This window comes from Dermacentor albipictus, chromosome 1, assembly GCF_038994185.2.
Source record: "Dermacentor albipictus isolate Rhodes 1998 colony chromosome 1, USDA_Dalb.pri_finalv2, whole genome shotgun sequence".
NCBI lineage: Eukaryota > Metazoa > Arthropoda > Arachnida > Ixodida > Ixodidae > Dermacentor > Dermacentor albipictus.
Genome location: NC_091821.1, coordinates 388,203,295 through 388,217,660, shown reverse-complemented (window position 1 = coordinate 388,217,660; position 14,366 = coordinate 388,203,295). Strand labels below are relative to the sequence as shown.

Sequence of the window (14,366 nt, the reverse complement as noted above, 5' to 3'; positions counted from 1 at the left end):
CTGCTCTATGGTTGAGACACTCAGCTGCAGTGAGAGAGCAGTTCTCTGTTGTAGGTCTGCACTTGACAGCAGCATGCGATTACATTTGCCACAAATTCCCGTTGGAAAATGCCAATCAAGGTGGCTGAAGTTGCTCAAGTACAAGCTCTGGAAACTGCTTCATTCAACAGCGTACATTATTTTATTATGGCGTTCCCTGCTATTCTATCCCAGCAGAGTGGCAAATCAAAAGAAGAAGCAATCGACACACTTGAAGTCAAGTTTGCCAACTTGCAAGCATATCGGGTTGCAGCCAACATATTGAATGAGCCAAGGTGTGACGTGCAGTGGTCGCAATTAGGAAGCTTTCAAAATGTCGACGAATCGCTCGGGTTCCACAGAATTTCAATGGTTATGCTGGGTATTCTCTCTTCTCCACAGCAATGCTGGATGTGTGAAAATATTCAGCACTGTGAACAAAACTCAGAGTTTCGCTCATCTATGTGTGAGAGAACACTCGAAAGTCTGCTGATGGTCAAGGGGCAACAGAGTGGTACTTGCTTTGAGCAGAGCTACATAGAGAAGTTTCTGAAGCAGGCAAAGTCAGCAACAGCAAAATCATTTCACAAATAAATTGCGCCCCAGTGGCGTTTTCACTCTTTACTCTCCAAGACATGGATTTCACTTGCGGTTGTGAAAACATGAGTAAGCTTGTCACGAAAGGTAAACCTCTTAAAAACAAAAAAGTGCTGCCGCGCACCCCCCTTCCCTCCCCCCCGCTATAGTTTTACGAATGTCCAAATCTTCAAGTTGGCAGGTATGTAATACATTAGTATAGCTGCGGGGACATCTTGTGTGAAGCAGTGAAGCACAATCTGCATGTGCACAGATAAAGCTGGCCATGGCTACAAGTGTAGAGGTTGATATTGAGAATATTGAATACAGGTATCAAAGTTCATGTTGAAAATACTAGAGGAAATCAACAAATCCAAATCGTAAAAATAGGTCTACTACTCGTGGCGTTAAACAAGTGCCAGATTTCCCCTACTATTGGCACGTGTGCTCAAATGACTGAGCACATGTCTATGAGTGAGTGGCAAGGGTGTCATCACCTGTATACTTACCAGCAACTGCGCATCCCTTTGCGTGGTGCTGGCCATGATTATGACGGTGACGAATGCAAAATACAGGTCTTGTCCAATTTTCTTATGCAGTTGTTCAACTGCTGTCCTGTGAATACTATGCATGCGTGCAACTTCCCCAATAATGCCTGTCGCAATCACAAGGTGGTGCTGCAGGCATCACTGGCTGCATAATTACATTCTTTGCAATGCACTGAATCAGTATTAATTCTGATTGGGTGTTAGTAGAGCTGTAATGTTATTAATTTTTTGTTTACTATAGCAGACTTTCGTTAATAGGACTCCGATTAATTAGATCCTGGCCGGTGCCACACATTTCTGTGTGTGCAAACGTTCGTCATTTCGATCCTATAATTGGCTTTTGCAGGATAGTTTGAACTTGACCAGTCGCCATACACGTGCCTGACTCCAATAGCGACCCCTTTAGTGGCAGCGTCTGTCTCGGCGTAGCTTAAGGGACAGTGAATGCATTGCACACAGACGCCATCTGTCGAAAATGACTACTTTGGGCCCACCCTAGGAAGGTTTTCAAGCACACACATATAGTGTGTGTGTGTGTGTGTGTGTGTGTGTGTGTGTGTGTGTGTGCGCGTGCGTGCGTGCGTGCGTGCGTGCGTGCGTGTGAGTGAGTGAGTGAGTGAGTGAGTGAGTGATTGCAGGCTAGCCACCGTTATTGCTTGAAAACCTTCTTAAGAGGAAGCTTTAGCTCGGGCCCAACTCTGACGCCGCCTATTCAAATACATGTAAAACGCAAGAACGTTTTTCTGAGATAGCCCCTTGACAGATTTTAATGAAATTTGTTGCATTTGAGAGATAAAGTTAAATTCTAGTGACTGTTGGAAGCCGAATCTTGATTTAGTGCTTGAATTTTGTTAACAGGTTTTTAAATATTCGACAGTTTGAAAAAAATGGAAGCACGAAGTTTACACATTTATAGCTCTCCATCAAGAACAGATATCCCGGTTCTGTAAACGGCATCCATTAGATCATTCAAAGCGGACAAAATTGATGCGTCATTTTACATCATACGTGAATTTGTTAAGTTGGTTATAAGGGTTCTGCAAAAGCTGTATTTCCATATTACTAAATTTTTTTAAAGATTAATGTGTAACATGAATTTTGCCCGCTTTAGATGTACAATTAGATGCAATTCACAGAATTGTATTATCATTTTTCGTTGTTGAGTTACAGAGTTGTAAACTTGATAGTTTCATTTACTGAGAATTTTCGATTTTCGCCAATTTTTAATAAATAATTGACGACATAACTCAAAAATCTGAAACCAACAGTCACTAGACTAAGTTTTTCTTTTAAAGGGACCCTGAAACGCTTTTGACAATTTTCTACAAACGTACTGAGTCGTTAGAGTAGGTCCTTCTGATCATTAATTGACACATCTAAGTGCTCTGCGTAAAGCGTGTAATTTATTATAAGGTTTTAAAAATGCACATCGCTGCCGATCGCAGCGCACTGCTTGGCGGAATTTTAAGCCGCCCCTACCCATATGACCGAAATCACCCATATGACGTCAGTGGGGCGAGCTATTCGATTGGCTGACCAGGGCGCGTGATCGATAATTTTTCCAACTTTATGGTAAACAAATGATCTTCGTAATAGTTCGAATGTTAGATAATTTGTGTTTATAGAGAGAAAGTAGCAGAAAGAGAATGCACAAGAACAATTTTTCAGTACACTTAAGCACTTCCGGCACACAGCAAGTGTCGTCTGCTTGTGTTACAACGTACTCCATTTTGACGAGAGCTCCGCGGTCAGAGTTGGTCTCAGTCTTTTCGCGAGCACTATGATTCGACTTTGTTGCCTTGTGGACTGCAAACGTAGCGACTGGCAATATGTCAAGCTGCGTCATCGTGTCCCTCTGCAGGGCAGCGTACAAGCAAACTGGCTGCTGCGCATCGGACTGCCTCTATCCGATCAGCGCCAGGATTTGCACGTTTGTGGCCATCACTTTACACCGCAAGATTACTAACGCACTAGCGTTTAGCGAGTCCCGTATTAGGGCAAACGTAAGCGCAAGGGGACAGGGTCTGGCCGCTTGACTGTGCCGTGACGGGATGAGCCAAGAAGAGCAGAAGGGCAAAGGTGAATGGTCTGCACGGTGCAGCCACCTGGTGGCATAGAGCTCAACCATACACAGCAACGAAGCGTATTCTTTTTTGCTGCTGGTGCGTATTTTTCGCAGGAGTGTAATCATCAACACGTTGTTTTTATAAATGTTTAAAATGTTTTACACTTGGTTAGAGCAATATTAGCACTTTGTTTGGCTGGTTAAGCGCTGCACCAACAAGTGTCTGGACCGTGCAGACCGATCAGGCCGCTCACGTACGTCTGCGCCAAAGTTCCGTCATCAGCTTGAGTTTATGCCTCCGGTCATTTGGCGATATGACCAGCTTGCCTGTGGCTAACGGAATACCACACACGTTCGGCGCTACGACAGAATGCTCGCAACGCACGCTGCTTCGATAGCTCTCGCTTGGGGTCGACAGCCAAGCGGCTAGCGGAGAGGTCTCGCGCGGGCGGGGGCGGGCTTCAAAACAACCGGAAGTGGACAATGTGACATCGCATCGTGACGCAGGACCAGTGAAGGCGGAGCTTAGCCCCGCTCGCTCAGCGAACGAGTTGAGGAGGAAAAGCATGGCTGGGGAGGAGGGTAACTTCTAATCGCTTGTAGCTCCATTAATACGTAACGCTTCACTTAAATTGTGGTGCGAATGTTCTACTTAAGCTGTAGCCTACGCGTCTACAAAATTTGTCCGAACCGTTTCAGGGGCCCTTTAAATGCAACAAACCTCGCCACATTTGGTCCAGTGGTTGCCGAGAAAAACGAATGCTCCTTTTACATGTATTTAGATAGGGGCACCCGAGCTAAAGCTTCCTCTTAAGGTGCAACTTCAAAGATATATATATATATATATATATATATATATATATATATATATATATATATATATATATATATATATATATATATATATATATATATATATATATATATATAATCGCTTCCTCCCAGAAGATTGTGTTGGAAATTGCCTGGACGGTGCAATCGGATACGGTATCAAAACCGTTTTCGCGGCATTCGATTGCTTTACCGCACGACATGGATGTATTGCGGCGAAGCTGACTCAAGAAAACCGGCTGCCATTGTGCAACACATATTAGACCCTTGACAATTTTTCTTGCTAAAAGATCGGGTGCTCGTTCGGTTTCTACTTCGTTTAGGAATTTTTCATGTCGGGTGCTCGTTAGGTTTCTACTTCTTTTAGGAACTTTTCATGTCATTTCTAGGTTAGTTTTCTACCATGGACTCATAGGAAAGGGGGAGCGCGTTTGATTCGGGGGCGTGTTAGACTCGGGCAAAAACTGCCCAATTAATCAGTGGCGTGTTATGTCGCTTTTTCTGCGCCTTGTTTAATTCGACCCGCTGGATAATTCGATCAATTTTGTTGGTACCGTCAGGGTCGAATTAATGGATGTCGACTCATTTGCCTTGCATGCAAGCTCTTCTGTCTACCAGAAAATTCGGGCAGTTGAAGCAATACTGCTGTTTATAAAATACAATAGCAACTTTCGTTTCTCATAAATTAAGTTAGCTGTACGTGTCCATATTGTAGCCTCAAAATTGCACGTGAGCAGCAATGAAACAAAAAGCCTGCAGGTTCTATCATGAACTAAGTGTGGACTCTATAGGAAATTTATTGATACAATGAGAGTAGCCCAAGTCTCTTAAATAGAGTAGCTGACATGGTGAAAAATGTGTGAAGGACAAAAGAAAATAGACAACACAGGCCGTTGCATTCTGTCCTTATTTCGTTCGCACTTTTTTTTCACACTTTACCAACTCTACAAGGCTGCTTTTCAGATGTCTCTGCCATAAAGTTCACATTAACATTTGCATTTGATTGATTGATTTTAGCATCACAAAGCTAAATCCATGCTACAAGGTACACTACGATTCAAGGCTGCAAATTTATTTTTTGTGGTGCTGCAATTGTGTAATGCAGACCACATTCTCATTACAAAGGCATTTTTGCATTCCACCTGTTTAAGCCAAACCAAATTATTCTTTGCAGCAGAAAACCATACCTGCCAAACCAGTGCAATTTTGCCCAACTGTCTAGCACAAGTGGACAAAAGACGCAGAACAAACACGGCATGCTGAATAGACTATGCCAGAGCCCATTGGCTAGGTTACCAGTTTTAAGCAGAAAATCTTTGTGCTACTGCCTTTAATAACCAATGACTTCCAGCATTTCAACCTCCAAGAAACCGAATTGGAACAAAACAATGTGATAGGACTGATAGTTCTATGCATGAAATCAGCCCTAGTGCCAGCAGCTATATGCACAAGAAAGCTGCACTATTTCCACGGCCATAAACATCGGGTGGGACATTGCACGGCCACCAACAGGGGTGGTATTTTCGGCAATTTCTTTTGCGAGAGTAGCACTATTCATGCTGGCATCTATGAACGAGTGTTCCTGGCATGCTGTCTTAGCATAGTTGGCACAGTGCGAGAACACCGAGGTCCATAGATGCCGTAGGCATCCAGCGCTAGTTTCATGAAATCCGAGTCCTGTGAAAATTGCAATCACATGGGCTCAATGCATGTTTGCATGCCTGCTTGTTCTTGCCTTGCTTTTAAAAAGACAGTGCTAAACTTTACTTCACTCAAACACAAAACAACCTCAGGCATCCATTTACCAATGCTTCTTTGGCTGTATGAATAGAGCCATAGAAGGTATAAAATGATGGGTCAATAAGCGAAACCCGCATACTAGATGGTTCTTCCAGCTAGACCACAGACCCATTTGTGATCAAATTAGTGCATTTTGAACAATATTATGCTTAGATTCAGCACATGTTAGTTACTCCCAGAAGAAACAAGAATGTGTCGTTAGCAGCGACACCAGACAAAAATGCAGCACTGCCAAATATGACAAAGCTGTTGCATCTTTTGAGAAAGGGATTTTTCTGACCTGGCATCACCACTGATGCATGCATCTGTATTGTTTTCAATGAAACAGGCAAGTCTTGCATCCAACTGTGGTTTATTAAACAAAATGCCACTGATTTGAGCACAAGACAGTCTAGCAGGTCAAATGGAAGAACTGTTTATATAGCTGGTGCCCTTATCCTTACAATATGAGTATACAGTGAACATAAAAATGAGTGCTAGCTGGCATTTGGCATGACCTGCTCTGACAAAATATTTCTGAAAGCATTCTGCCCACACCAAAGACTTGCAGAGTGGCAAGTGTACACAAGGAAAGTGGTTCTATTTGTGCATGTAAGTAATCACAACAACCACGAACCATGGCAGGCACCATCCATTCACAGTGCCAGTCTTGTCTTCAGCCAAGCATCCACTTTGGATACCTTGATACTGTTCACACTATAGTATAAATTATCATTGAATTATGTTACAAGCAATGTACACAAATGTTTGCTGAAACTGTGCAAGCAATAGACCCTTTCCAATTGTTAGGTTCCTTCATATTGCATATTTGACAAACTAATCATGGCTGTCGTCATTGCTAGAACAAAAGACAAAGAAAAAATTGCATGTTTCACTACTCTCTGGCTGCATATATTGCCACAGAAGTCTCATCACATTTTCTTTGCCTCATAGAAAGTAAAGTGTGGTCTGCTGTTATGGTTAGGACTGGTCAAAATGGTGCATCAGCATGGTTGTGTTGATGACAGAGGACATGACCATAGACCACTATCATGCGGGCCACGTATAAGGCAGAGCTGGTGGAGGAGAATGCAGACTTGAAATTGGGATGCATGGAGCACACCTGCACCGAATGCAAGCCTGGAGAGCAACAGCTACAGCTGCACCAACAAATGCAAGAAAAGTGTGAGCCCGTTCTTATCAAATCATCACCAGTGATGCTGCCACAAAGACCACTTTCCTGCCAACAGACCACGTTTGGCCGACGTGCCCAGCTCAGTGCCTGTCTCGGCAAGAGGCTGGACAAGGAAAATGTGAGCAACCTCAAGGCTACCAGCAAAACCTTGAGAGTAACATGTTGCACAAGCTGTAGTAAGACTAGGGACTCAAGAATGCCTTCCCATGGGCAAACCCAAAGGACAGATAAAGGAGAATGCACTGTTGTGAAATCGATGTCAATGAAGTGAATCACCACTCGCCACTAGAATGCTGGACAGCAAATGTGTGTAACCTGCCTTTTAAGCAACAAGTTATGACATAAAAAGGAATGACCTCTGCATGTTGCACAACGCTGCCTCATTCCAAGCTGTCTTGTGCTGTGACGAACACTTTTGATGCTGGTCTTTGCTGACAGAGTCTTCCCAAAACAGTAAAACGGCAACGAGTGGTGGTCGAATGAAAAAGGGTAAATGTTCTGGAAGCTGGGACGTGGCAACTAGCATGAATAACGACCTTTGTTTTCGCCCACGTAATGTTCCCTGAAACAGTATATGCATATATCTTGCCAAATTAATAATTCTGTTTTGCTGGTAGGTTGGCCAATTTCTTTATTTTTATAAAGCTAGACCAACAACTAGGAAAAGGGTCTATTGTCTGGTAAAACCAGGATGCCCAAACAGGGCCAACAGTCTCTGTACAAGTTAAAAGAATGTCCAATGCATACAAAAAGCTTCCTAAGCTCCACCTGCGCACCAAGCTCCTTACAGCATAGCCTGGTAGGCAGCATCTGACTTGAAACAAGCAAGTAGTACCAAAAAGAAGGCAACATACCTTGTAATCGCAGGGCTAAATTCTATGTTCTCACACAAAAACCGTTCAACTTAATTATGGTTTTTTTATCGTGCATCCCAATTCAAACAGCTTTTTTCATTTGCTGAACACCAAGCTTGCTTTCAGCCTGTATCCATGCAATATTCGTGCCTTTTACTAGCCCCTATTTAAGTTAATGCTAACAAAGACAGCAAAGAAAAGTAAAACACTGCAAGCATGTGACTTGAACACATGACACGCTTTAGCACGCATCAAAAAATAAGCTGGACTACAAAGTGACTTTGTGATGACGGCTCAATGGCGGAGAACTTTGCACACTCAGGCATAGATGGCAACAGGCCCATTCCATAGAGCAACACTACTACGAGTGTGCTACGATGTGCCAGTGATGGTCTGCACACAGATGACTTCTTCACAGTAAGGACTGTTCAACCATGATTTGCTCGAAGCCTAGTGGTGGAGTGTGGAAGAAGGAAGAGAACACCGCATCCAAGATGGCTCCATCATCGACTAAAAGAAAAACACGAAAAGAGAACATATATGGCAAATGCAATAATGACAGACTTTCAATGCAACATTGCAACTAAATGCCTAACTAAATGCCTATCCCATACCCAGAATTGCAGGTAAGCATGACATGCTTCCTCCTTGATCACAAACAGGTTATGTACTGAACGACCAGCTGCCTCCTTTTTGCAATTGGGTAGTGCACAATAAACACACGGGCAATGGAAGTAGAAGTGTACATGATGCGCGCAAGTCCTGCCTCCAATTCCACTTCTGTTGTCTGTGTTTATAGCACAGTACCCCCCTTATTACAACATGAACTTCCAGCAACTAGCCAAACTTGTCGCTCTACTGCAATATGCCTCCTTTTCTTATGTTTGTTTCATCAACCTCTCGTGCTGTGGTTGTCAATCATTGCCATTCTCAGTGGTGTGATGGGCTGATGACTTAATTAAAAAGTGCTAGTCTTGGGATTCTGAAGAGACAGGTTCTGTTTCTGGTAATGCAGAATTTTCCTTCGATTATCACCTGGCTATCTTACCAGGCTGATTGTTTGGTCTCTGTGCAACCAGTAGGTGCAGAGCTGTTGTGGCAAGTTCAAAATTATTTTGACATGCAAACTATTTTTTTTTACATTGTTAATACTATGGTGGTGTTGGCAACTGTTTCAGTAATTTTAAGGTGGCAACGTGACCAGTCTTGCAGCATTTCTTGGTACACCAAGTCTGTTACCTTCTATCAAAAGTGTAATCACTCAATCCAGCTTCACTTGAAGTTTATCTTTTAGAGTCCTTCTAAAACTGTCTTTTGAATCTTGTACTACTATGCTACTTACCATAAAGAACAGGAAAAACTTCTCCTTTGACACCTGTCACTGGGATATGTAAATCTGTTCCATTCAGGTAAAAATTCAGCTCCAGGTGGTCATACGTGATGCCCTAAAAAAGACCAGGATAAGTGAGTGGAAATTAGCAAGAGAACAGTTGCAGAGATAATGGCTGCAGCAAAATTATCTAGAAGCAATATAGATTATTGATTGCTCATACAGTTAGCCTCTATTCTACAAGGCTTGATTCTAATTTTCTATAAATCAGTACTGTTCAACAAAACCAATAGATGCCCATGGTTTCTTATGGAGAAAATTGTTTATCACTTGAAGCCCAAAATGGATATCACTGGCAGTTGGTACATATATCACTAGCCACGATAAAATTTCTGATAATGTCAAATATGTGTGGTTACACCGCCAGAATGCCAGTGATGACAATCTCCTCCAGTGAATGTGGTATTGCACATGCTTCCATACGACTGTCTGCTTGGAAGTTCCAGTTTAATCCTCATATGCTGATCTTCAGCTGCTTTCATGCATCAGTAACAAAAAAGAATATGTAGAATATTGCCACACATTGTTCACCATGCTTATTCTTGCTCTTGTTGGCTTTTGCAAGTTACCTGTGTTACACTTTCAATTCCTTGTAAAACATGCCTGCAGTCTAGGGTCATTATTATGTCACAAATGTTGTACTTGGGGCAGTGAGCCCATTGCTATCAGACACAACTGAAGCACACAGCACATTCACGAATTGTGAAGACTACTAGAACTTACAATGAAGCTTTATATTTAAGGGGCAAATTGCCAGAAGTGTTACTCTATTTTTTTTTTTTTTTTGCAATTATGTGTGCTGTTGGCACCACAGGTGTTGATGCTGAGTCAGGCCTTTTCTTTGTAAGCATAAGTTCACACAATGAAGTTTTCCTTGAAATTCTTCATCATTTGCCTGTGTACCTGCATTCGTCACTGCCACACGACAATACATATGCCAAGGAGAATTGTGTTAAAACAGTTTGACATCAACACGACTAATTTTGCCTGCACCACACCATTCATTACCAGGCCTTCTAGAAGACAGCAGCTGTGCTGACAAGAGGTCAAGCAGGCATGAATGACTGACTGAAGTACAACTACATGATCGCAGAAAATGGAAATGCTGACCAGGCTATGCAGTGCGCATTATTCTTGTGAGAGATTATTCACATAGCTTGTGCTTGCTTACACGGGTAGAAAACATAACATGCTTGCAGGAAGTAAATTCTTAGTCTGATGCAATCTTTGAAGGTGTCTAATCTCAGACTCTGGATAGCTTGAACCAGATTTGTATATGTCCCTTCGAGGTCAAACTAATAAAAGCATGCGACTGTACATGACAAGTAAAACAATATCAAAAACATGATCACATCTCACTCTCACAACTTAGAAAACAGGTCAGCACGAAGCTGAAACAAAGCTATGAACGTGAAACTTTCCAGGTTCCAGATATAAAATGAGGAACTCATCTCTTTTAGTGAGCACATATGCTGCAATGATTGCATAACGAGGCATTTACACCTGAAAGCACATGGTGGCCTGAATATGGAATGCTTCTGATGATGCTCCCAGAAAAGTGCCATTTCAAAACACTAAGGTCAATTAATTTAAAAACTAAACTTTCTAGGTTTTGATATGGACTGTCATGTCAATTGGAAATCCATTAATAGCAGGGACATAGGCCTTTTACTGAATTAAAATGTAAACTTTATCACTCTTAAAGTATGTGCCTAATATTTGCTAGGGCAATGAAACGCTTAGACAAAATGAGGTTTAGAGCCAAAATTCTTTATTGAACTCGCCAATTAGCCTCTCCTTCCATGAAAACTTCAATTCATAAGTAACACATCATTTCAGTGAAAACTCTGTGATGGACAAGGGAAAATAATTCCAAACGTTGCAGCTGTCTATGAGGGTAAGTCAGGTTCCATGACTGTACAGTAAGGTGACATTCATTGTGCTTCCTGAAGTCATCTGTTACATCCAGTTTTCACCTTTACCTATTAGGAAATGTCGACTCTTTTTTTTTCCATTTACAGGAATTTTGGACATGCTCTTCATCCTAACTGTGTCTGCATTACCCATGAATGGAGGTCATCATGTAGACAATGTGGGTCACAGTCCCTAACGCTTGTTTAAAACCCGCATACCTCCTCCATACTACGACACCTGCCATACTGACTCAATGGCTAAAACGTTTTGTTTTTGCAATCAAAAGGTTGCAGGCCCGAATCCTGGCTATGAAGGCAGCACTGTATGATGGGTCAAAAAGCAACAACTCGTGCACATAAATTAAGGTGCACATTAAAGAACACTAGGTGGTCAAATTAATGTGGGCCCCCCTACTATGGACTCTCCAACAGCCCAGGTGTTACCCTGGAGCATAAAATCTAAAAGTGTTAGTCCACACAACGATATTACAAAGATATGGTACCTTTGAAAGCCTATCACTACCAACACACTGCCAAGCAGTTCTGCAAGAAGCTATTCCCACTGATTTCCCTGCGCTCACCTTATCACTGGTTTCTGTGATAAATGTGCAGTGTCATCTCTTAACATGGCAAAACAAAAGAAGACGAGAGAGAAAAAAAGCTCCGTGTGCAGCAGATTACTGCAGTCAACAGCTGAAGCTATATCACCAGAAGAAACAACAGATACAGAATCAAGTAGAAGTGTCAATGTTTTTCTGTCAATACAGCAACAGTGCAAGCGCTATTGTTTATGTCTATGGGGAGGTCAGGATATTTCTGCAAGCAAATGCTTCATGCACAGCTATGCAAACAAAAGCTGGTCAGTGAGTCTACAGTCAAACAGTGATTCTATACAAACAGCAGTTACAAATAGCAAACAATAAGATGTGCATTTTTCTTAATCTGCACACTGCATAAAGGGTAAGACAATGGGCCTTACTATGACGTCGCCCTCTTGTAGTGTCTGCTGGAGCTTGTGGAGCACTTCTTTGTTACACACCACAGTGCCCTCACTAGTGAGAACACAGCTCTCCAGATCTTGTCCAAGCGGCACCCTGTTCAGGTCCGTTTTTTGCGTAGCCACTCCCAGACCCCACAGGCCTGGAATCAGAGTTTTTTTTTTTTAAGAAAGAAAAGCATGATGCTAATGCTGTACCAAAGCTACCTTACAAAAGCTTTAAGCACATCATTAGACAGTTCAACAGCATGGCAGCACATAATAAAATGCAGCGAAAAAGCAAAAACTAAAGTAAAAAGAAGGCAAGAGGACATGCCAGTACATTAACCTGCCAAACTGCATTTTTCTCCACATAGTACTAGTAAATGCAAAACAATAATAAATAATGAACAAATAAAGTAATCAATGTACATGGTACTCTCTATATATTGAACCACTAATAATTTTGAATTCAACACTGAAATCTTAGTAAAGCAGTATTTTTTACCATCTCACTACTTCAGAATCCTACCACTATGACCAGAAATTTAACCAGTGATCTCATGGCAGATCACACCAGGGAAATCAACATTTATGGCCACATGCTGATATGCTTACCAGTTAACTTTCATTGGATGCATGCCTATAAATCTGTCTCAACCATATATCTTGTCATGCAGCACACATCTTGGCATGCAGTACACATCGTAAACATCTTCACAACCTCATCTTAACATAGCAACATGCTTGTTTCCACCAGTGAAGCATCCACTAGTGGAAGGGTGCACCTCACTGATGTGAAATCTACTACACATGGAACACAAAATAATTCCGCATGTGTAGCATCAGTGAGTCTGTTAAGTGGCACAAAAATTGAAGGTTACAAACAAGAGCACTGTTTCTCACCTGCCTGTTGTACCTTGACTTCAAAATATGACTTATTTTGAACTAGAGGGGCATTAGCTAGTGCTGCACCACTGCCGCAGATCCTTTGTCCATTCTTTACGATTACGACGTCCTGGCCTGCAAAACATTGCATGTCTTAATCAGCCACACCTGGCATGCCTCAGGCAGTCTGATGCATTAAAACACCACAAACACTTGTGTAGATAACACTACGCCCTTTCAAAGGTTTTAGTGCATCAGCTTGTGCACACAGGCTGAGCCTTTGGCAGCAGTTTCATCGTGTTTGTACACCATCAGACGAAACCATTTTCATGTTAACCATCACAGTGAAATGGTATGGGAGTTGAACCAGCAGTATGGTCCAATGTAGTTTTTGTATGGCAGTTGTCCTCACAAATTGTGGTTGCAGTGAACACAACTATACATGTGGTATAGCAGCCAAGCTGACTAAAATCGCAAGTGCAACCTCATATTTGGTCGTCGTCGGGTCAACTGCTTGAAGCAGCTGAAATTCGCATTTCCGCTCAATTTCACCATTTACATACAGCTAAATACTACAACAACGCAAAAGAACATAATTATGATTTCAAATTTGATCCACAGAATTATAGCAATTGCTAGTCCTTCGCTCCATCCTTTTAGCAAGGATGCTGGCAAACAATCATGAGAAAGAAACCGCACAACCCTTTAAGAAATCACACAATGCCTTCGTTTTATTTTTTTCAAGGCACCATCTTGTAGTCACGTAACAGGTCTCTACGCGTAATAAAATCTAGGAGGTGCACAATGCTCCGTCTGAAATTCGGTGTTTGTGAACACCGGCGACAAGCGCCCCGCGCGATAACCGTCTTGTTTCCGTATGCAAAAGTTGAAATAAATATAACACTCATAACGATCGCCTACCGAGGGAGCTGCCGATGAGGACGCGGAAGGCAGCGAAACTAGAAACACACACAGAGATCACCGCACAAGCTTAAAGAAGCTGAAGAGAGTGTTTTCCAAAAGTTTATACCCATATGAAGCATGTCCAGAACCACCGTAGGTAGGCGGTTTCCTTGGGAACTGCTGGCGTTGAAACCGCCGGCGTTGAAACACCGGCGGATACAGCCAAAACAAGTTGCCATCTGAAATGACACTTGGTGCTTCGTCCCTGTTTTACGACGGCACACAGTCCACACAGGAACAAATAGAAGTAGGCGGCTGGCAGCAGGGAGGATAAAACCACGATAAAACACAAGAACAATGTAAACTAAGCAGAGGCGCTGTTGAGTAGATTTTTGAAGTGCGTATAAGTAGCAAATGTGCCTAAATTATT

The 14,366-nt window shown here is 42.2% G+C and overlaps 1 protein-coding gene across 1 annotated transcript; it reads right to left on the bottom strand.

Annotated features, from left to right (window-relative positions):
- Positions 1-6,171: 6,171 nt before the first annotated feature.
- Positions 6,172-14,324, bottom strand: LOC135916973 (SPRY domain-containing protein 7). The gene is made up of 5 exons (XM_065450405.2): positions 14,064-14,324; positions 13,052-13,168; positions 12,149-12,309; positions 9,209-9,311; positions 6,172-8,376 (listed from the first exon to the last, which is right to left on the bottom strand). Exons 1-5 carry the CDS (start codon positions 14,173-14,175, stop codon positions 8,279-8,281), a joined length of 591 nt encoding a protein of 196 aa, XP_065306477.2. The 5' UTR covers positions 14,176-14,324; the 3' UTR covers positions 6,172-8,278.
- Positions 14,325-14,366: the final 42 nt, after the last annotated feature.

What these genes read in the sequence shown, in the direction of transcription:
- LOC135916973 (XM_065450405.2), bottom strand. Translation starts at nt 14,175, where the DNA reads ATGGCAACTTGTTTTGGCTGTATCCGCCGGTGTTTCAACGCCGGCGGT. An exon ending in AGTCAAGGTACAACAGGCAG is followed by an intron (nt 12,310 to 13,051) that starts GTGAGAAACAGT and finishes CTCTGATTCCAG; the next exon opens with GCCTGTGGGGTCTGGGAGTG. An exon ending in TACAAGAGGGCGACGTCATA is followed by an intron (nt 9,312 to 12,148) that starts GTAAGGCCCATT and finishes GGTCTTTTTTAG; the next exon opens with GGCATCACGTATGACCACCT.